The following is a 23875-nucleotide window of genomic DNA, read 5'->3' as shown; positions in this document are numbered from 1 at the left end:
CGCTTGAGCGAGAGCACAGCGAGGTCGGAGAATCATGCTCTCTGTTTCTGTCTCTACAGTCTTTACGGGGCTGTTTAGCACACTGGGCTAAATCGCTGGCTTTTAAAGCAGGCCAAGCAGGCCAGCAGCACGGTTCGATTCCCGTACCAGCCTCCCCGGACAGGCGCCGGAATGTGGCGACTAGGGGCTTTTCACAGTAACTTCATTGAAGCCCACTCGTGACAATAAGTGATTTAAATTTAATTTCATGAGTTTTTCATTATTTATTTCACTATTAATTATGCCTGACCAACTTTTTGGAAGATAGGGAAGAGACGTGAAGCCTCTGAAACAAAGCATTATGACCAAGACCAGCCAACAAGCCAAGTGCAGCACTGAGAGAGAGCGCTACACTGTGAGCAGTGCATTCTTTCAAATGAGACATTAAACCAAGGCCTTACATGTCCTCAGAATATAAAATATCCCACACCAATATTACTGTTATCATGGATAACATTTAACCCCCAATCAATACCATAAAAACAGCGTGTCTGGCCATTATTACACTGTTATTCGTGGGATTTTGCTGGGCCCAAATTTGCTGCCGCAAGAGGCAACATGAGGAGGATCGTGTGTTTTCCACACCAATTCTTAAGACCTCAAACGCACTGCCGGACAAAGCGCAGGAAGCTGAATTAATCATGGCTTTCAAGAAGGAATTGGATCTTGACATGGAAAGGAAAGAAATCCGGGGCTATAGGAAAGAGCAGGGGAGTGGGACAATTTGTATTTTTCTTTCAAAGAGCTGGCAGTGTCACGATGGGCTGAATGGCCTCTGTCAAATCAGCCAGCAACCACTGGAAAAGAGGGAGGAGGAGAAGGGGTTTCACCAGCGATAAGACTTAACCATCATGCTTTGTCACAGCAGGAAACTATAACTGCGGCAGGAGGGTATCGCTGAAGTACAACTTCCATGTATTCAGGTCTTTCTTCAGAACCAAATTGCTGACGGATCGGCTGAAGTTTTACACAAATGAAAAGTTTTAAATGTTTCTCTGACACTTTCCTAATTAACATCCCCTCCTTTTCACTGTGTTTTCATTTTATTTCCTCTTCAAACATTTGTTCTCGGTATACATTTAGGAAGCGGCACAGCTTAAATGCCAGTGTCTGACTAAAAATTAGTTCCAACTGCCTTCATTTGCCAGTCAAACAGCAAGACTTAATGACATCCCAATGTCAGAGAAGATATCGAGCTAATCTATGATTTATGCATGTCCAACATCAGTTAGAGTGCAGCAACTGATTGTCTGCATCCACAAAGTTAGAATTTTGCCATCTGCTGAGAATTGTAGGTGAACGCAATGCCAGCCTCTAAAGAAGCAGAACGTGTCCTCCAGCATTACAAGATGGATGTAGGACTTCACAGAGAGTGGGCATTGATAAATTACATTTGGATAAATCGTTTAGCCCAAATATGGAAGCAATTGCATTTTATAACCACACAAGGCACCATTATCTCCGTGGAATCCAACTCAACATCAAAATTGAAGCATTAATTAGCTAAATAAAAATGTTGGCGTGACTTCATTCTGAGCACTGGTACATTTGTCTACACTGATACCTGATTGGCAGTCAGCAGTTTCATGGCACAGTCTACAGCACTTAAAACGCCCACCTTTGAAATGGGTACAGCATCACGGAATGTCGGGGGCCAGTCGACTCCCCATACCTGTGCTGGTTGTTGGGCAAAGCCCCTCTGCACTTTCCCCTGTAGACCTAAAGTACCGTATTTAGATTCTCCGCAAACTGGAGGAACAACATCTCATCTTCCGGTTAGGCACGCTACAGCCTTCCGGCCTGAACATCGAATTCAACAACTTCAGATGATCAGCCCCACCTCGACCCATTTGTTTTCATTTCATTTTAACTGTCTTTTACCATTTCTTTCTTTCTTAATATACATTTAATTTCTCCCCCCCCCCATCTTATCCACCTTTCCTGCACCTTTCTCCTCTTTGCTTCCCCTTCCCCTCCCCCCACACCTACAGTTCACCCTCTGATGTTAGTTTCCCTGCTGTTTGACCTTTCACATCTTTTGTTCTCTCTGGGGACTGCCATTAGCACTCCTTCCCCTTGGTTTCTGTGGGTTTCTGTGGCCATGACTCATCTTTCATTCTCACTCCACAGTATAAATATTTCCCACTTGCTCTGTCTGTTAGCGTTAACAAAGAGTCATCGGACTCGAAACGTTAGCTCTTTTCTCTCCCTACAGATGCTGCCAGACATGCTGAGATTTTCCAGCATTTTCCCTTTCGTTTCAGATTCCAACATCTGCAGTAATTTTCTTTTTGACCTAAAGTATTTCCTCCTGCAGGTATTTATCTAATGTCCCCATTGAAAGTGACGATTAAATCTGCTTCCACCACCCCTTCCAAGCGTGCATTCCAAATCACAACCATTCGCTGCATTAAAAACATTCTCATCTTCTGCCGAGCTCAGTGGCCAATTATCTAAAATCTGTGTCCTCTGGTTACTGATCCATTAGTGGATCCGTCTCTCTTGATTCACTTAGAATTTCTAATTTCGCCATTCTTTCTGCTCCTAGGAGAACAATTCTAGCTCCCCCAGTTTCGCCACGCCGGTTTCACTGCTTCATTGGCAGAGAAATGGAGGAGGGGGTGAAGAAGCTTTGCATAGAACTGAGCTGTCATGGCAAGATTCACACATGATTCACAGCAGGAGACAGAAATATCACGGCCACCAGATGTACTGAGAACGCGAAGGTACTTCATTCACACTGAGAATAAATAAACCACTGAACAACATGTAGGGTGTCTAAATGGAAATGAAGTAGCTGTACAATAAAAGTAGGGACATCACAACTACATTTTGCATCCACGACTGGAATTTTAAAAATGAGGGTTAACAGGGGAGGTTGGACGCAACATTGCCTTTCCCCTCAATGTTATAGGTTCAAATCCAGACCACACTGAAAGTAGTATGCCGCTTGCCCATGAGGGAAGTCGACACGTCCGCACTCAGGTCATCCTCTCAAGCGGCAATTAAGCTCTCAGAAACCGCAGAGAGGCTGGTGTGCGAGATGAATAACGGATGCAGCAGGGAGCACTTTGCGGTGGATGAATGGAGTACAGAAAAGGGCGATTTAACAATGTGCCCAACCTGTGCTGTACCTGTCCTGGGAGTGTTTGATGGGGACAGTGTAGAGGGAGCTTTACTCTGTATCTAACCCCCATGCTGTACCTGTCCTGGGAGTGTTTGATGGGAACAGTGTAGAGAGAGTTTTACTCATCTATCCCCGTGCTGTACCTGTCCTGGGAGTGTTTGATGGTGACAGTGTAGAGAGAGCTTTACCCTGTATCTAACCCCGTGCTGTACCTGTCCTGGGAGTGTTTGATGGGGGCAGTGTAGATGGAGATTTACTCTGTACCTAACCCCGTGCTGTACCTGTCCTGGGAGTGTTTGATGGGGACAGTGTAGAGGGAGCTTTACTCAGTATCTAACCCCGTGCTGTACCTGTCCTGGGAGTGTTTGATGGGGGCAGTGTAGACGGAGCTTTACTCTGTATCTAACCCCGTGCTGTACCTGTCCTGGGAGTGTTTGATGGAACATCAGAGAGAGCTTTAAGTTGTGCCTATCTGATTCTGCGCCTGACCCAAGAGTAGCTGCTGGAAAAGCAAATGTGTGTCTTTCCTCATTTTACTTCTTGAAGGTTGCACGTTCACAGAAGTAGTTAATAAAAAAAAGCTAACATGGTATTAAAATAAGAAATGTCTCAAATCAACACCACGTGCCTAAATCTAAAACAAGTAACAAAATCACAAAGATACCCAAACAGTAATCACTCATTAATTACCTCTGCTATGGTGATGAAGTCCGGGTAGAAGCTATGAAGCATATAGTTTGACAGCATGAGATAGACTAAGGAATCCTCGTCAACTTGAAGTCCAAAGTATTCACTGTAATCCCCAGAAAATACAGCACCTACAGAAAGAAGGTGGGGAACAGTAATTTTATTAAAAAACGGTGAGGTGTCCAGTGCCATATTGGCCTTGAAGCACAGAAACAGGCCAGGCAGCCAACACACCCACATCGGCACAAAACCCAAATACCGCAGATGCTGCAAACCTAAAATAAAAACAGAAAATACTGCAAACGCAAGTCAGGCAGCATCTGTGAAGAGAAGCCGGCTAACTCAGATGAAGGATCATCAACCTGAAATGTTGATATGTTTCTCTCTCCACAGATGCTGCCTAACCTTTGCCGAGCATTTCGAACATTTTCTGTTTTCATTTCCACATGGGTGCTTATATTCTGTGTCTGAAAGGCAAATTCTAACAAAAATAGATCATTCAAGTGAGTTTTTAGGAGTAAAAAATGATCGGGCTCAGTAAAATCTGGTTCCATTCTCATGTGCGTACTGCACAATCTCACATTGTATTTGGGAATCCAGCTGCCTCCTGGGCTCAGCTGTCAAACATCTTGCTGCGAGTCAGGAAGTTGAGACCCCCCCACCCCCCCAATCCCCTCAGGACCGCGGTATACATTCTAGCCTGATGCTTCAGTGTGGTGAAACAGGACTTAAAACGATAAAAGGATTTGACAGAGTCGATAGTGGAGTTAGTTCCTCTGTCGTCGAGACCGGAACACAGAGGCGTAACCTGAAAATGAGAGCTGGGTGAAGGGGGTGTCCAGCGATGAGACCTCTCAAAACTGAATAGCTAGGATGCCACTAGAGTAGTTTTACGTAGGTTAGTTTATTAAGGATTGAGATTAATCACAGAAAGTATACCTAGTAAGCATCATTAACCATTAAACCTATATTTTCGGATATAGCAGTGATAATCATGCAAACTCTGGCTATAACCAGTGGCCACAATGCATGATGGGATTTCGGCTAGCTAACTTGCCCGTGTTTTTGAGACACAGGAGATGTGTGGTGTGCAGATTACATAATGGAGGTAAACACGTTTTATCAATGGCCTCCAATATCCTCTGGAACAATACATGAAGTGAAGAGGAAGCCACTTCTGATATCCTGTCTCGAATGAACAATGAGTGGGCAGGATGTTGGGATGGGGGAAAACAACTTAAAATTGACATGAAGCCTTTGGTAAACAACAGGTAACAGGATGAGGCTCAATCATGGGTTGATCACAATTTTATTGGATAGTTTAAACATGACAGCTTCAGGGATTGGATAGAGTCCAACTGGGGTGGGCTATTGATTTTTGGAAATTGTATTACATAGATAGAATTTACAGTGCAGATGGAGGCCATTCGGCCCATCGAGTCTGCACCGGCTCCTGGAAAGAGCACCCTACCCAAGGTTAACACCTCCACCCTATCCCCATAACCCAGTAACCCCACCCAACATTAAGGGCAATTTTGGACACTAAGGGCAATTTATCATGGCCAATCCACCTAACCAGCACATCTTTGGACTGTGGGAGGAAACTGGAGCACCCGGAGGAAACCCACGCACACACGGGGAGGATGTGCAGACTCCGCACAGACAGGGACCCGAGCCAGAATCGAACCTGGGACCCTGGAGCTGTGAAGCGATTGTGCTATCCACAAGGCTACCGTGTATAATTGATGCGTTTTTATCAGTTTCAACAGATCGATTTTGGAATTATCCAGGTCCATCTCTCATGTACACAAACCCAAGCTTGGGTTAATAAAGCCATCTTAACCAGGTTGTGTGCCTGCTCTGTTTATTAAGCTAAGGCCTAACAATGAGGGACGAACTCCACGTTAAGGCTGGCTCAATACCCAGGCCTTGGAAAACGCTCCTACACTTGGGAGTGAAATCGGAGAGTTTTTCCAAATACATGGCGGTGGGAATCTAGAATTCTCAACCACCCCCCCCGCCCCCCAAAAGGATCAGGGCGATGGGCAATTGGAGCTCTGAAGAGCGCAACTGAGATGGTTTTTGTGAGATAAGGTTTTGGTTAGACCACTGTGGCCCAAATCTGGGCACAATACTTTCAAAAATGATGTCACGGCATCAGATAGATACGGACACAGCAGATATTTAGCAGAATAATACCAGGGATGCAATACTTCAGCTACGTCCAGAGCTTACAGAAGTTAATACTGAGGAAATTTGATACAGTAGATTGGGAAAAGCTACTTCCACTGGCAGGACAGTCAATGATCAGGGGCACAGATCTAAGATAATTGGCAAAATAATCCATGGTGAGAAATTGAGAATAGTTTTCAAAAGCAAGTTCTGAACTTCAATGCAGGAAAAGCCGTTTCAATAATAATAGATTAAATAATAGATTTCAAAAGGTTAAAGTAGACCACTGATTTTTTTATTCGTTCATTGGTTGTCAACATAATCAGCTGGGCCAGCATTTATTGCCCATCCCGAAGAGGCATTTAAATTGCTGTGGGGTCTGGAGTCAGAAGTAGGCCAGACCGGGTAAGGAGAGCAGATTTCCTTCCCTCAAGGACATTAGTAAACCGGATGACTTTTTATGACAATCGAAAACGATTTCATGGTCATGATTAGATTTTTAATTCCAGCATTTTTAATTGAATTCAAATTTCAACATCTGCCCTGGTTGGATTTGAAACTGTGTCCCCAGAGAATGACCCTGGCTCTCCGGATGGCTATTCCAGTGGCAACACCATTACGCCACTCTCTCCGGGAAAATATCAGCAGGTCTACAGAGAATGAGCAGGAGAGTGCACTAAATCTGGAGAGCCAGCAGGGGCTGATAGGCCAGAGGTCTCCTATCGTGTGTGATTCTTTAAAGAGGGTTATGGAGTAATGTCCTGTGAAGGGGTTTGGGGTGCAGAATAGCCATGGTACAACTGAATTACAAAACAAATTCAAGCACTGAAAGGTCTCCAGTCCTTCGGCCCTGAGGAAGTGCTGTATTAGCAGAGAGTTTGTCTTTCACGACAGGTGAGCCTAATAAATCCCAGGGCAACTATTCAAAGAGCAGGGATCATCTCTAGTATCCTTGGTGAAATTAATCTCTCACCCAGAATCGCCCCCCCCCCAGATTTTCGACATGGGCTGATGTGTGCTGGAGAACAGACGGCACAATGATCAGTCACAGTATTACAGCGGTCAACAAAGCAGAGCAAAAGCTTGAGGGCCAATTGATAATGGCACTATATTCTCCCGATTCAGAAGAATGAGAGACGATCACCTTTAAACTTATTTTTTTTAAAAACAGGGTTTGAAAATGTATATAAATAATAAAATAAATAAATAAAATGAATAAATAACCATTATTGTCACAAGTAGGCTTATATTAAGACGGCAATTAAGTTATTGTGAAAAGCCCCTAGTCGCCACACTCCGGCGCTGGTGTTCTGCTACACTGAGGGAGAATTCAGAATTTACAGCTGGTACGGGAATTGAACCAGCGCTGCAGGCCTTGTTCTGCATCACAAACCAGCTGTCTAGCCCATTGAGCTAAACCAGACCTTTACATATGCAAGAATATATGCAAGAGGGTGTATCCCCTGGCTAGAACATTTAGAATTCGGACACTGTCAGGCTGAACTTTATGGTGGGGGCTTGTCCCAGAACCAGTAAACAGCTGGACTGAGGCAGACTTTCCGCCCCATTCGAGAGGAGGTCCCACCACGGAGAGCTCCCACCACGGAGAGCTCCCACCACGGAGAGCTCCCACCACGGAGAGCTCCCACCACGGAGAGCTCCCACCACGGAGAGCTCCCACCACGGAGAGCTCCCACCACGGAGAGCTCCCACCACGGAGAGCTCCCACCACGGAGAGCTCCCACCACGGAGAGCTCCCACCACGGAGAGCTCCCACCACGGAGAGCTCCCACCACGGAGAGCTCCCACCACGGAGAGCTCCCAGGCGAGTCTGGCAACTCCCTTGTCTCAATAGTGCCGTTGTAAGCAGTGGCCATTGCTGGAACAGCAATAATGACCAAGGGGTGGCATGGTGGCACAATGGTTAGCACTGCTGCCTCACAGCACCAGGGACCCGGGTTCAGTTACGTGGAGTTTGCACGTTCTCCCTGCATCTGCGTGAGTTTCCTCCCACAGTCCAAAGATGTGCAGGTTAGGTGGGTTGGCCATGATAATTTGCTCCTTAGCTTCCAAGGGAGGTTTGGTGGGGTTACTGAGCAATGGGGATAGTGTGGGGGTGTGGGCCCAAGTAGGACAGGGTATCTTTTGGAGGGTCAGTGCAGATTCAATGGGCCAAATGGACTTCCTGTAGGAATTCTATGATTCTATGGATTTTAAGGCTCCAGTGGAGCCCAGACAGGGTGGTGGAGTGTGTGTGTGTGTGTTTGTGTGTGTGGTGGGGGGGGGCGGGGGGGGGGGGGGGGGAATCAAAGAGTACCTCGCAGGGGTTGGAGGCTCCGATTGGCACACCTGGTTTCCCAGCCACAAATCTGCCAGGTTTCATGTGGTTGGATAAAATCCCAGTGGCAGTGCGAGGAGATCATTAACTACCGTTAACTGGTCATTAACTAACCACTTCAGAGCCTCAACATGTCACTCAGCTGATCCCCAGAGTCAGAGGATTGATGAGTGAGAATAGGATAGATAAATTCAAAATACCAACAGGTCTCAAAAACCCCGAGTGAAGGAAACAGAGTTTGAATTTATACAGTAACTTTCACAACCTCAGCCCTGAAGCATGAGAGCCTGTGGCATATTTATAAGGATAGTTGCTGCTTTGGGAAACATCGTATGGATTAGGTGTTTTACTCCAAAGTGCTGATTCAAGTTAAACCACATTGCTAGGCAAGGCAAAAAATAGTTACAGATTTGGAATAGGCAAATTCAGGAAGATGGCAAGAAAGATCTGTTCACACAGACTAACACATGGGAACAAATATATAGGATTGAGGGTAATAGAGCTTCATCATTCAGGAGATAGTACAATGCCATGATGGCAGTAAAGTGGGAAGAGTGAAACTCATAGTTTTCAATGGAAAGGTGAGCCAAATGGGTCAAAGGAACTCCCTGATCGATACTTAATTCTGTACCTTATGTGTGCAGGTCTGAACACAGCACTTGGCTGTTGGTATTTGACTCCCTAATATGAGAGGGGAGCTATTAATCTACGCAGACACCTCGACTGACTGCATCCCCTCGCTAGTTGGAGATTCTTCAGTGAATACTTTCTGACCAAGATACCGGGAAGGAGCAAACAAAGATATACACCCTGCAGTACAAAAGTCTGATTTTACAAAACAGTCTAATTCTAGGCTTGTGGTTATACACCACTTTTCACAATCTCAAGACATACCAAAGCACAGCCGATTAAACTCTTCCTGCGGCAAGTTAGCACAATGGTTAGCACTGCTGCTTCACAGCGCCAGGAACCCGGGTTCGATTCCCGGCTTGGGTCGCTGTCTGTGCGGAGTCTGCACGCTCTCCCTGAGTCTGCGTGGGTTTCCTCCCACCAGTCCCTAAACACGTGCTGTTAGGTAATTTGGACATTCTGAATTCTCCCTCCGTGTACCCGAACATGTTACGGAATGTGGCGACAAGGGGATTTTCACAGCAATTTATTGCAGTGTTATCTAATCCTACTTGCGACACTAATAAAGATGATGATTATTATTAGCTGGAGTTGTAATATCGGTAATGTGGCATCCAATTTTCAGGAATCAGTAAAGGGCCAGAAAAATATTGATTCATAAAAAAGGAAAAATAGAACATGAGAATAAATAAGCCAAGAATATAAAAACAGATTGGAAGAGCTTTTACATAGAACAGTACAGCACAGAACAGGCCCTTCGGCCCTCGATGTTGTGCCGAGCCATGATCACCCTACTCAAACCCACGTATCCACCCCATACCCGTAACCCAACAACCCCCCCCCCCCCCCCCCCCCCCCCCCCCCCAACCTTACTTTTTAGGACACTACGGGCAATTTAGCATAGCCAATCCACCTAACCCGCACATCTTTGGACTTTTATAACTATTTAAAAAGAATAACTACGGTAAACATTAGCCCATTGGAGGCAGAGACAGGAGAAATTATTATGGGGAATGAGGAAATGGCAGAGACATTGAACAAATATTTTGAGCTGGATTCTCCGCACCCCGATGCCAAAACTGTGGCCGGCGCCGGGGCGGAGAATCCATATCCCCGCATGAATTCGGAACCGGCGCTGGTTTCTCGATTCTCCAGGCCCCGAGAAACGGCGTACTCTCGCCGCATATCCCCTATATGCGGGCATTGCTGGAGGCCCGCCCCGCCATCCTCCGCCCCCGACCGGCCGCGTGGATCAAACATGGTCCTGCCGGTCGGGTTACTAGCGTGGCGGCTGCGGACTCAGTCGCGGGTGGGCCGATCCGGGGGGGGGGGGCATTATACGGGACCGGGCAAATTTTGGCTGGGCGGTCTGGGTCGGGCGCGCAGCCGTTCAGGGGCACTATGTTGAAGCTCCAGCTCCGCGGTCTGAGTCCGCCATGGAGCACGGTGCAGCCGCTGGAGGCCGCCGCCGTACGAGGCGTCTGACCTGGAAGTGCGGGGGCCCGTATCTGCAGCAAAAGCTGGTAGAATCACGTCAGATCCCTGCTCGGCCCCTGCAGGGTTAGGAATATGTGGCCCTTTCCTGCCAGTTTTTCTGGTGTGAAAGTCCAGTTTTTATGACGCTGTGGCAACATAGTCCCAAAAACGGAGGATCCAGCCATTTGTGTCTGTCTTCACAGTTGAACACACAAATTAGAAAGGCAGAATATTTTTTAAATTGCGTGAAACTTTTAAATAATGATATTCAGAGGGACTTTGGTATCCACGTATAAGCAACACAAAGTTAACATGCAATGCAGCAAGCAATTGAGAAGGTACAGGGCATACTGGCCTTTATTGCAGGGGGATTATTTTTTCTTTATTCTTTCATGGGGTGTGGGTGACACGGTAAAGCCAGCATTTGCTGCCCGTCCCCAATTGCCCTCAAACTGAATGGCATTTTAAGAGACAACCGCACCGCTGTGTGGGTCTGGAGTCACATGTAGGCCAGACCAGGTCAGGATGGCAGATTACCTTCCCTAAAAGATATTAGTGAACCAGACGGGTTTTCACGACAATCGGCAATGGTTTCATGGTCATCATGAGACTTTTAATTCCAGATTTTTTATTGAATTCAAACTTCCCCATCTGCCATGGCGGGATTCAAACCAGGGTTCCCAGAGCATTACCCTGGGTCTCTGGATTGTCAGTGACAATACCACTACCCCACTGAATTGGCGTATGTGAATGAGGAAGTCTTACTACAATTCTAGGGTTTGAGTGAGGCCAAACCTCAGGCGAAGAGGTCGATCATTTAGAATTCTGACAAGGAGAAATTTATTTTCTCAGAAGGTTTGAAACTTCGGAATTTCTACTACAGAGGGTTGTGAAAGCTGCACTATTGAATAAATTTAAGGTGAGATGAGATAGATGATTTTGCAGCCTCTGGGAATGAAAGAATATGGAGAGTGGATGGGAAAATTGAGAGTTGAAGCCAAAATCAGCCATGATCGCATTGAATAGAGAAACATATTGGAGGGGCCGAATGGTCGATTCTGACTCCTTATCTTGTTATGTTCAATTTTTTCATCTCGATATCCCACAAATAGTATGGCGATAATGATTGGACCACCCCTTTTTTAGTGACATCAAAGTGAAATGCTGCAGAAGCTGAAAATCTGAAATAAAAACAGAAACAATGGAAATACTCTGCAGGTCAGGTAGCATCTGTGGAGTTAACCTGTCAAGTTGAATATGACTATTCTTCAAAGACGCATTAAACCCCTCTTTGTGATGACGCTAATTCAGAATAGTTGGCAAAAGGAGTAAAAGTGATGCGAGGAAAAAGCTTTTCAGTCAGAGTGTGGTTGCAGTGGAACGAACTTCCCGAGAGGGTGGTGGAGGCAGGTTCAAGCGAGGCATTCAAAAGGGAATTGGATTGCGATCTGAAAATGAAGAGCATGCAACGTTACGGGGATGGGGCAGGGGAGTGGGGCTAGGTAGGGTGCTCCTTCTGAGAGCCGGTGCAGACTCAATGGGCCAAATGGCCTCCGTGTGCGCTATAAAGATTCTGTGATGTTGGTTGAGGGGTAAACACCGTGGAGAACTGTCCATCTCACAGTTGTGGGATCTTGTATCACCAACTGAGGGGCAGACAAGGCTCCCGTTTAACAATACATCAGTAAGATTACACCCCCGGCACTGAGGTTCTCCAGTAGAGGCAAGTGTGCTGCCAGTGATTCACAGCCGCCATCGTAACCTGACAACATTGAACAGCAGGTCATCAAATTAAACAAGAGCAGCATGTTTTGATAAAAATTATTTAAAACTTTAAAATAGATTGAGCTTACTTAGGCCGTGGTGGTGATATAACATGGATGTCACTCCATCAAATCGAAAGCCATCGAAATAATACTCCTCCACCCACCAGCGGAGATTGGACAGCAGGAATCTCAGTACTTCCCAGCTGAAAATAGAACACAGTCCATAAATAACACAATAGAAACAGAGCTCTGCTCACACAGCGGGTTGCGTTCCAGCAGTGCCGTCGTTCAAGGCTCAACTACTGTTCTCCTGCCTGACTGTCGCTTTCCTCTGTAAATCTGAGCTCATACAGAACTCAGCTGCCCATATCCAAACTCACACCCATCAACCACCGATCCACGCTGAAAGAAAGACAGAGCTGCATTTCTAGAACGTCCTTCACAACTACAGGACATCCAAAAGACTTTATAGCCAATAAAGTACATTGAACTGTAGTTACTGATTTAATTTATTGTCACGTGTACCGAGGAGCAGTGAAAAGTATTGTTCTGTGTACAGTCCAGACAGATCATTCCACACATGAAAACAAAACATTGGCCATACATAAATACACAATGTAAATATCCAGGCACAGGCTTCGGGTGAAGCTGACACCCGTTATGTTGTTTGAGTCTAGCCACAACCGACCAGAGTCTGTCACGCTAGTCTGAGACTTTAGCTTCGTCGAGTATTGTCTCTTGGCATCCATGATGGCTTTGCAGAGGTCGTACCTGGATTTCTTGAAAAGGTCAGGGTCGCCCTCTTGAACGCCTCAGATCTGGGACCTGATGAAAAATATGAAGCCTGGCAGCCAATATGTGAACAGCAAGCCCCATAAAATGGGATGATGATGATCAAATAATCTTGTTTTGTCAGGTCAATTGAGCGAAAGATCTTGGGCAGGACACTGGAGATAAAACTCCTGTTCCTCTTTGGAATCTTATATTTCTGACCCCTAGTTTTGGTTTCGACACCAGTGGCACCATCTTCTCCACAACTATCCAATAAAACCCTTCCATAATATTTCATAAACCAGGGTCTTAGACCGAACCACATTGATATGTGGGGCAAGGTGGTTCCAGTGAGACTAGATAATTGGATTGGAGGATAAACATTAGGAAACTTTTGCAAAAATATTGCATCATCCCAAACTAATTTGTATTCCAGTGTGAAAGAAAAGTTCCAGAGGAAAAATGAACCATCCTTGAGGTTAATGATTATACTGAATTAGAAGAGGCTGATAACTTGCCAAGAGTAGTGAGCCAGGGGAATAAGAACGTTTTAGATTCCAAAGGATCACCAAATATTCATAAAGAAAGAGAAAAAAACTGCAATTAGAGAAAACTGGCAAGAAATATAAAAACAGCTTGTGAGAATTTCTGCTCGCATGTAAAACGGAAAGTCGGGAAATGAAGACACTGGACAAAGCAAAGGCCACAGGCCCCGGACAATGGCCTGTGGATAAATGCTTCAGAACTTAGCAAAACTGTTCAAGGACAGCTGCAACACTCGATTCCATGAGACAATGTGGAAAATTGACCAGGTGTCGTGTCCACAAAAAGCAGAACAAAAAACAGGGGAGGCAGTGGCGTAGTGGTATTGTCACTGGACTAATAATCCAGGGTAATGCTCTGGGGACCTGGGTTCCAATCCCACCAGGACAGATGGCGGAACATGAACTCAATAAAAATTCTGGTCTAATGATGACCATGAAACCACTGTAGAATGTCATAAAAACCCATCTGGTTCACGAGAAATAGAAATAGAAAATTGCTTATCGTCATGAGTAGGCTTCAATTAAGTTACTGTAAAAAGCCCCTAGTCGCCACATTCCGGCGCCTGTTTGGGGAGGCTGGTACGGGAATCGAACCGTGCTGCTGACCTGCTTTCAAAGCCAGCGATTTAGCCCAGTGAGCTAAACCAGTCCCTACTAATGCCCTTCAGGGAAGGAAATCTGCCGTCCTTACCTAGTCTGACCTACATGTGACACCAGACCCACAGCAATGTGGTTGACCCTTAAGTGCCTTGGGGATGGGCAATAAATGCTGACCCAGCCAGCGACATTCGAAATGCTCGACACAATCCAGGACAAAGCCTGATTGATTGGCAACCCATTCACAAACATTCACATGAACATTAAGGGCTGTGGACATTGCTGGTTAGGCCAGCATTTATTACCCATCCCTAGTTGCCCTTCAGAAGATGGCCTTCTTGAACAGCTTCAGTCTTTGAAGTGTAGGTACATCCACAGTGCTGTTAGGGAGGGAGTTCCAGGATTTTGCCCCAGCAACAGTGAAGGAACAGCGATATATTTCCAAGTCAGGGTGGTGAGTGACTTGGAGGGAATCCTCCAGGTGGTGGGGTTCCCAGGTATCTGCTGCTCTTGTCCTTCTAGATGGTAGTGGACGTGGGTTTGGAAGGTGCTGTCTGAGGAACCTTGGGGAGTTACTGCAGTGCATCGTGTAGATGGTACACACGGCTGCCACTGTTCTTCGTTGGTGGAGGGAGTGAATGTTTGTGAATGGGTTGCCAATCAATCAGGCTTTGTCCTGGATTGTGTCGAGCATTTTGAATGTTGTTGGAGTTGCACTAATCCAGACAAGTCAAGAGTTCCATTACACTCGTGCTTTGTCCCTTGTGGATTGGGGACAGGCTTTGCTAAGTCAGGAAGTGGGTTACTCACCGCAGGATTCCTAGCCTTTAACCTCCTCTGGTAGCCACAGTATTAATGTGGCTAGTCCAATTCAGTTCTGGTCAATGATAACCCCCAGGATGTTGATTGTGGGGATTCAGCGATGGTATTGCCATTGAATGTCAAAGGGCCATGTTTAGATTCTCTCTTGTAGGAGATGGTGATTGCCTGGCACTTGTGTGGCACAAATGTAACTTGCCACTTGTCAGCCCAAGCCTGGATATTGTCCAGGTCCTGCTACATTTGGATATGAACTACTTCACTATCTGAGGAGTCGCGAATGGTGCTGAACATTGTGCAGTCATCTGTGAACATCCCCACTTCTGACCTCATGGTGGAAGGGAGGTCATTGATGAAGCAGCTGAAGAGGACATTACCCAGAGGAACTTCTACCGTGATATCCTGTGCTGAGATGATCGACCTCCAATCACCACAACCATCTTCCCTTGTGCCAGGTATGACTCCAACCAGCGGAGAGTTTTTCCTGATTCCCATGACTCCGGTTTTGCTAAAGCTCCTTGATGCCATACTCAGAGGATGTGCCAGGGGATTGGAGGATGCCAAGTGTGACAGCCATATTCAAGAAAAGGCATAAGGTCCTTCTGAGTAAAAACAGGCAGATTGGCTCAACATCATTGATGGGTAAAGTGTTAGAAACAATAATCAGGGGGAAAAGAATGAACAGGCAGTTGAATAAGCATTGAGAAGGAGAACCAGCAAAGATTTGTAAAACGCAGATTGTACTTGACTGATTTAATTGATTTTTTTCATGAATTAACAGAAAGCATTGATGAATGCAGGTGATGTATGAATCTTGAGAAAACATTTCACAAAGTACGATATAAAAGGCTGGCTATCAAAATGTGAGATTCATGGAATAGGAAGGTCAATGTCAACTTGAACAAATCATTGGCTGAAGCACGGGAAATAGCGAGTTGTGGATATCGGTGGTCTTTTAGACTGGAGGATAGAACATAGAACATACAGTGCAAAAGGAGGCCATTCGGCCCATCAAGTCTGCACCGACCCACTTAAGCCCTCACTTCCACCCTATCTCTGTAACCCAATAGCCCCTCCTAACCTTTTTGGACACAGGGAAATTTATCATGGCCAATCCGCCTAACCTGCACGTCTTTGTACTGTGGGAGGAAACCGGAGCACCCAGAGGAAATCCACGCAGACATGGGGATGGTGGAATGATGTTCCCCAACGTTCAGAGCTCGGAACATTTTTGCTTTTAGATAGGTGTAAATGCATTGTCTTTTGGAATACAGAGAAAAATTAGCCAATATAACCAAAGCCAAGCAAAGGGCCAAGGATAGTGAGGACAATTCCAATGGACTGCAACTGGATACAGATAGACTAGCAGAATGGGCAGGCAGGAGGCAGGTATAGTTCAACACGGAGAAGTGTGAGGTGATGCATATTGGGAGAAGGAATAGGGAGAGACAATATAGACTTAATGGCACGGTTCTAAAGAGCATACAGGCACAGGAGGAACCCATTTTTTGGGGGGTGGGGGAGAGATGTTATGTGCATAGATTGTGAAGGGGGTTGGACATAATGAGTGGGTGACAAATCATCTAAGATCTTGAGCTTCAGAAACAGAAGCACTAAGCTTCTAAAAGTAGGGTGTTATGCTGGACTTTTATAAAACTCAGGTTTTATAGGCCACTGCTACAATACCGTATTCAGTTCTGGCCACCACCATATTTGAGGAAAGATGCAAGGGTCCTTGAGAAGGTGCAGAGGGGATTTACCAGAATGGCTCCTGGATCGAGGGAATTTACCTACAAGGTTAAGCTGGAGAAGATTCTCCTTGGAGAAAGGCGGTTGAGGGGAGATTTGATTGACGTGAACATGTTTCGGATCACTTTGGCTAAAGTAGACAGTGTAAAGCCAATCCAATTAGCTGATTATACAAGGAATAGGAGGACATAAGAGATGCAGGGGGAATGTGAGTGCAATCACATTCCTATTTATTCCCATTTTCTTTTCTTTTCTACTTTTGGTCGATGCACACATATTCGGACTGTGGGTTTAAGCAGAGGACTCGGGCTGGAGCAGCCGGCTTGCAGGATATTGTGTTTCCAGGTTTTGTATTTTGGAGAGGAGAAACAGACTTGGCGCCGAGTGAATCTTAGGAACTAGCTTTGGAGGAATTTGGTTCAATTGGCTCACTGGCAGCCTGTGGGTTGGCCAGGGACAGTGGTCTTTCTGACAACAGTCAGTGTCTGGTTCCTGCATGGAGCCTTTTGAGACAACTGGGCACAAGTTTTTAGACCTTGGAAGTGAAAGGGACACTCTCTCTCTCTGCTGATGTAAAGAACTGCTTTATTGTTCTAAAACCAGCGAGTGTCTGGCACATATTTGTTGTAAACTTGAACTAATCCTGAATCTACAAAGAAAGTAGACAACCTTGGCAGAGAAATTCATCGCATGCATCAAAGGAAGAGGTACCAAAACAAAAGCTTGAACTCCAGAAAAACATTAACTGGAAGCCATGCCACTGCATCAGATATGGTTTTATTTTTATTAATATTTTCTTTACCTCCCAATCACCTTTTTCCCTGTGTTGTGTGCGTGTGTGTGTGTATATTATATATATCTATAAACATACAGAAAGTGGGTGCAGTTGGAAAGGGAAGGGGGGGTGGGAAAGGAGGATTCGATAATCAGTTACATTTTTCTGTCAGTTTAATTTTACTACTGTACATAATAGGTTACTTGTGTTAAAGTTACAAACTTGGTGACTGTAGTTTATAATAATAATTTTTACTGTCACAAGTAGGCTGACATTAACACTGCAATGAAGTTACTGTGAAAATCCCCTAGTCGCCACATTCCGGCGCCTGTTCGGGTACACAGAGGGAGAATTCAGAATGTCCAAATTACCGAATAGCACGTCTTTCAGAACTTGTGGGAGGAAACCAGAGCACCCGGAGGAAACCCACGCAGACACGGGGAGAACGCGCAGACGCCGCACAGACAGTGATCCAACCTGGCACTGTGAAGCAACAGTGCTAACCACTGTGCTACCGTGCCACCCCTCGAGGGGGCAGTTAAGAGTCAATGACATTTCTGTGGGTCTGGAGTCACATGTAGGTCAGACCGGGTAAGGACGGCAGATTTCCTTCCCTAAAGAACATTAGTGAACCAGATGGGTTTTTACGACAATCGACAATGGTTTCATGGTCATCTTTAGACTTTTAATTCCAGACTTTTAATGAATTCACATTTTCACCATCTGCAGTGGCGGGATTTGAACTGGGTCGCCAGAGTATTACTAATCTGGTGACAATATCACTACGCCACTGCCCCCCCCTAAACATGCTACAGTGCATGTCTCATGCTTTTACCACCTGCTGTTCAAACATTAATTTACTCGCCTTTATGTCAGACTGATTCAATCAAAACTGCACTTGCAATGTCTGAAAGTTAAATATTTCCCAACAAAAACAATCTGATGCAATCTGAACTATTCTTATTTTTGTCCCACTTTGAACCTAATTATTCTGTGATGGATTATTAAAATCCATTCAGAGTTGAATTGTTGGGAAATAGACCGGAGGGTCAGTCACCGGATTTCCATTCATGAATGAGATCTGACTTTGTGCTGGTCCCAGCCTTAGGTGATGAAATCCTCAGACACCAAATGAGCTCCGATTGTCTCAACCCAATTAATGTAAGATAGGTTCACTGGAAAAACTCTGCATACAATTAGGCACAAGCCAGCAATTCCACTCAAGGCCAGCTTGCATTTCCCTGGCATCTTGAAGGAAAGAATTTGCATTTATATAGCACCTGTCACAACCTTAGCGGATGTTCGAAAGAGATTTACAACCAAATAAGTACTTTTGAAGTGATATCAATGTTGTAATGTAGGGAAACACAAAGTAGTTTTGTTCATATTAAGGCCCCACCATCAGGAATACGATAACAACTAGATAATCTGATGTTAGCTGAGAGCTAAGTATTAGTCAGGACACCGGGGACAATGACATTGCTCTTGAAAAATATTTATATCGCACATTTAAAGTAATGCTTCACAGGATAGAAGGCTGACACGGAGCCACAGAATGAGAGATTCAGTGAGATGACCACAAGCCTGGACAAAGAGGTAAATTTTAAGGAGTGTCTCAAATATCGAGCCAGATCCGGCAGTTGATGGCTAATGCGGATGCAAAACCAGTTGTCTACCACATCCATTCATGAGGGGCCTCACGGTAGCATTTGGGGCCTCACGGTAACATGGTGGTTAGCATCAATGCTTCACAGCTCCAGGGTCCCAGGTTCGATTCCCGGCTGGGTCACTGTCTGTGTGGAGTCTGCACATCCTCCCCGTGTCTGCGTGGGTTTCCTCCGGGTGCTCCGGTTTACTCCCACAGTCCAAAGATGTGCGGGTTAGGTGGATTGGCCATGCTAAATTGCCCGTAGTGTAAGGTTAATGGGGGGATTGTTGGGTTACGGGTATACGGGTTACGTGGGTTTAAGTAGGGTGATCATTGCTCGGCACAACATCGAGGGCCGAAGGGCCTGTTCTGTGCTGTACTGTTCTATGTCTCTGTCTCTGGGAAATAAGAGAGCGGAGTTGAAGATTGTACCAGTGGGAATAGCCTGGGTGAGGGAGAGGACATGCAAGGTGGAGGTTACGGCATGGTTAAGTAAATTGGTAGCAGCAGAATAAGTTGTGGTGAATGGAGTTACAAAAGGCTCGAGAGCTAGGATTTTGAAAGTGAATTGGGAAATATATTTTTCCGGGGGTCGATACAGAAAGGTTTACAGCTGGGACCTGGAATGGGGCTGCGGATGGTGAGTGGCACAAGGAACTGATAGAGATGGCCTTAGCTACAATTGAAATGATGGGACCAGCAAGGCCAGGTGAGAGGGCTAAGTCAAGAGAATGGCCTTTGAATACGCACTGGGGAGTTTACAGTGGTAGAGATCGTGGGAGGATAAGAGGGCAGTGAACTCAGAGAGAGAACAGTGTAATAGTCCATGGGACCGATCACAACCACCCGAGCAAGCAGACAGGATCACAGATTAGCATCTCATCCGAACAACAGATTGGTGAAGAGAAACATAAGCTCAATACCTCAGTCAGTGTTCATAAGACTCAAGCAAAACCTGGGCCCATCTGCAATGGAGCAGTGGAGAGATGCTCTTCACAAGTTACAGCGAAGACCGGAACCATTGTTAAGTCTGGTTCAGTGTTGCCCCTGATTAATTCCCACTGGACAGCGATCAGTGAGGTCAACAAGACTGTCATCCTGCCAACTCAGCAGAACGCAGCAGCAAAGGCAAACCCCTCTTAAGAGGTCAGAGGCTGAGTACTCTGTGGTGAATGACTTGCCTCCTGATGTTCCAGAAACTCTCCATTATCCACAAGTCAGGAATGTGATGGAACACTCTGCCCATGCTTGGAAAAGGGCAGCTCCAAAAACCCTGCAGAAGCTCAACACCAAACCGCAGCTTGAACAGTATCCCATCCGCCACCTTAAACATCCACTCCCTCCACCATCACTCCCTCCACCAACTTGAAGGCAAAGGGAAGCAAAAGCTTGGACAGTAGTCACCTTCAAGTTTGCCTACAAGCACACAACACCCAAGTTAGTCCGTATATTGGCCACTCCTTTACAGTCACTGGGTCACAATTCAGGAGTGTGGAGCACCTTCATCACACGGACTGCAGTGGTTCAAGAAAGCTCACCATTCTTTCAAGGGGAAGTCGGGATGAGCAATAAATCCTTTTTGTTTCATTCGTTCCCGGGATGTGGATATTGGCGGCTGTACCAGTATTCATTGCCCATTCTCAACCGGCCCTCGAGAATATAGTTGTGAGCCATCTCCTTGAACCGCTGCAGTCCACGTGGTGTCAGTACACCCCCAGTGCTGTTGGGGAGGGAGTTCCAGGAGTGTAACCCAGCGATAATGAAGCAATGGTGATGTAGTTACAAGTCAGGATAGTGGGAGGCTTGGAGGGAACTTGCAAATGGCGGTGTTCCCATATATCTGTTCCCCTTGACCTTCTAGGTGGTGGAAGTCACATGTTTGCAAGGTGCTGTCGAAGGAGCCTTGGTGAGGTTATAGCCATTTCAGCAGCGCACACGTCCTGAGGCTGAATTTTTAACAAAACCTCCTCTATCGCTCAGGAGCGCAGAGATCAATTGCCCTCCTGTCGCCACCTCAACAGTAATGAACAAACAGCACAGGCTAGAAATCAAATCCGAGATTCTCCTGGTCGACAAGGCTCAGTTCCATACTTGGCTCTGAACTTAAGAAACATATTTGATATTTTAAATGTTAATAGGTTGAAGAAACACTGCAGGCAAGGCCTTAGAAGGCAAGGTTAATCTGTTCAAATATACTCTGCTCTTCTCTGTCTCATTGTATATTCATTCCAATTTACACCATCCTATCGGATTCCATATCCTTGATTAATGCAGCCCAGTGACTATGGGACTGGATTAGTAACCCAGAGGTCTGAGTTCAAATCTCACCACGACAAGTTGTGAAACTGAATTCAATAAATCTTGTAAACTGTGGACTAGCAACAGGAAAATGCCGAATAAAGCTGCTGAACAGTTAGAAAATCCAATTGTTTTACTGACGAAGGGAACCTATGCTTGCCCAATCAACGTGATTAACTCAAAACGCCCAGGACAAGTTCCGCTGGATAATAAATGATAATAAGGGTCACACATCTCAACAACAAAGCAAAAAAGGATTTTCAGGACTGTGTTGGAGAAGAGCAAGTGAAGGCAAGTAATGATCCCCAGTTGGCTGTAAAATGCAATTAAATATTCACAGCATCATGCTAATAATAATCTTTATTGTCATAAGTATACTTACATTAACACTGCAATTAAGCTACTGTGAAAATCCCGTCGCCACACTACGGCGCCTGTTCGGGTACGCAGAGGGAGAATTCAGAATGTCCAAGTTACCTAACAGCACGTCTTTCGGGACTTGTGGGAGGAAATCGGAGCACCCGGAGGAAACCCACGCAGACACAGGGAGAAACTGCAGACTCCGCACAGATAGTGATCCAAGCCGGGAATTGTACCCGGGTCCCTGGCGCTGTGAAGCAACAGTGCTAACCACAGTGCTACTGTGCCGACTTGAGGAGTCAGGACTTCAACAAGTGTGGCACTATTACCTCATAGCTCCAGGGTCCCAGGTTCAATTCCCGGATTGGATCACTGTTTGTGCGGAGTCTGCACGTTCGCCCCGTGTCTGCGTGGGTTTCCTCCGGGTGCTCCGGTTTCCTCCCACCTTCCAAAGATGTGCAGGTAGGTGGATTGGCCATGCTAAATTGCCCTTAGTGTCCAAAAAGATCAGGCAGGGTTATTGGGTTACGGGGATAGGGTGGAGGTGCGGGCTTAAGTAGGGTGCTCTTTACAAGGGCTGGTGCACACAATGGGCTAAATGGCCTCCTTCTGCACTGTAAATTCTATGATTCTATGATTAATCATCCCCACATTCACTGATTGATACTGAATGGAGTTATTGTAACACCTCAGTTTTGAAGGTCTCATTCTTGTTTTCAAAACCCACCATAAGGTTGCCCCTCCCTAACTCTGTAACCTTTTCCAGACTGATAACTCCTTCAAGATCTCAGCACTCTTATCAATCCAAGCTTCTTGCGCATCCCTGATTTTAATCACTCCAGCATTGGAGGCATTTGTCAGGGCTAGAAGGCTGGGACCAGACGAAGCCTGTGTGGAATATAAGGAAAGTAGGAAGGAACTTAAGCAAGGAGTGAGGAGGGCTAGAAGGGGTCACGAAAAGTCATTGGCAAATAGGGTTAAGGAAAATCCCTAGGCATTTTACACGTACATAAAAAGCAAGAGGGTTGAACAATGTGGCAGGTTTGAAGGAATGTCTGGCAGCAGTATCCCACTTCCAGTATCCCACTGAAGGATAGGCGAGGGAATCTATGTGTGGAGCCAGAAGAAATAGGTGAGTTACCAAATGAATACTTTGCATCAGTATTCACCAAAGAGAAGGAATTACTTAGAATTTACAGTGTAGAAGGAGGCCATTCGGCCCATCGAGTCTGCACTGGCTCTTGGAAAGAGCATCCTACCCAAGGTCAACACCTCCACCCTATCCCCATAACCCAGTAACCCCACCCAACACTAAGGGCAATTTTGAACACTAAGGGCAATTTAGTGTGGCCAATCCACCTAACCTGCACATCTTTGAACTGTGGGAGGAAACCGGAGCACCCGGAGGAAACCCACGCAGACACGGGGAGAACGTGCAGACTCCACACAGACAGTGACCCAGCGGGGAATCGAACCTGGGACCCTGGAGCTGTGAAGCGATTGTGCTATCCACAATGCTACCGTGCTGCCCCAATTGGTGGATGTTGAGTCTGGAGAAGGGCGTGTAGATAGTCTGGGTCACATTGAGATCCAAAAAGACGAGGTGTTGGGCGTCTTGAAAAATATTAAGGTAGATAAGTCCCCAGGGCCTGATGGGATCTATCCCAGAATACTGAAGGAGGTTAGAGAGGAAATTGCTGAGGCCTTGACAGAAATCTTTGGATCCTCCTGTCTACAGGTGATGTCCCGGAGGACTGGAGAATAGCTAATGTTGTTCCTTTGTTTAAAAAGGGTAGCAAGCATAATCCAGGGAATTACAGGCCGGTGAGCCTGACGTCAGTGGCAGGGAAATTTCTGGAGAGAATTCTTCGAGACAGGGTCTACTCCCATTTGGAAGCAAATGGACGTATTAGTGAGAGGCAGCATGGTATTGTGAAGGGGAGGTCGTGTCTCACTAGATAGAGTTTTTCGAAGAGGTCACAAAGATGATTGATGCAGGTAGGGCAGTGGATGTTGTCTATATGGACTTCAGTAAGGCCTTTGACAAGGTCCCTCATGGTAGACTGGTACAAAAGGTG

General features: G+C 45.9%; 1 protein-coding gene across 4 annotated transcripts in view; it reads right to left on the bottom strand.

The window, feature by feature from the left end:
• The window catches only part of LOC119968715 (1,4-alpha-glucan-branching enzyme-like), a 707296-nt gene that overhangs the window by 269670 nt on the left and 413751 nt on the right, over positions 1–23875 (bottom strand). For all 4 annotated transcript variants that reach the window (XM_038801318.1, XM_038801319.1, XM_038801320.1 and 1 more), the window contains exons 8-9: positions 12323–12438; positions 3857–3984 (exon numbers count right to left, since the gene is read on the bottom strand). In XM_038801318.1, coding sequence (XP_038657246.1) covers positions 3857–3984; positions 12323–12438 — 244 coding nt within the window. The remainder of the gene's footprint in view (positions 1–3856; positions 3985–12322; positions 12439–23875) is intronic.

Source organism: Scyliorhinus canicula, chromosome 7, assembly GCF_902713615.1.
Source record: "Scyliorhinus canicula chromosome 7, sScyCan1.1, whole genome shotgun sequence".
NCBI classification, from domain to species: Eukaryota; Metazoa; Chordata; class Chondrichthyes; order Carcharhiniformes; family Scyliorhinidae; genus Scyliorhinus; species Scyliorhinus canicula.
Note: the sequence above shows the minus strand (reverse complement) of the source record. Positions and strands in the feature narration are given on the sequence as shown.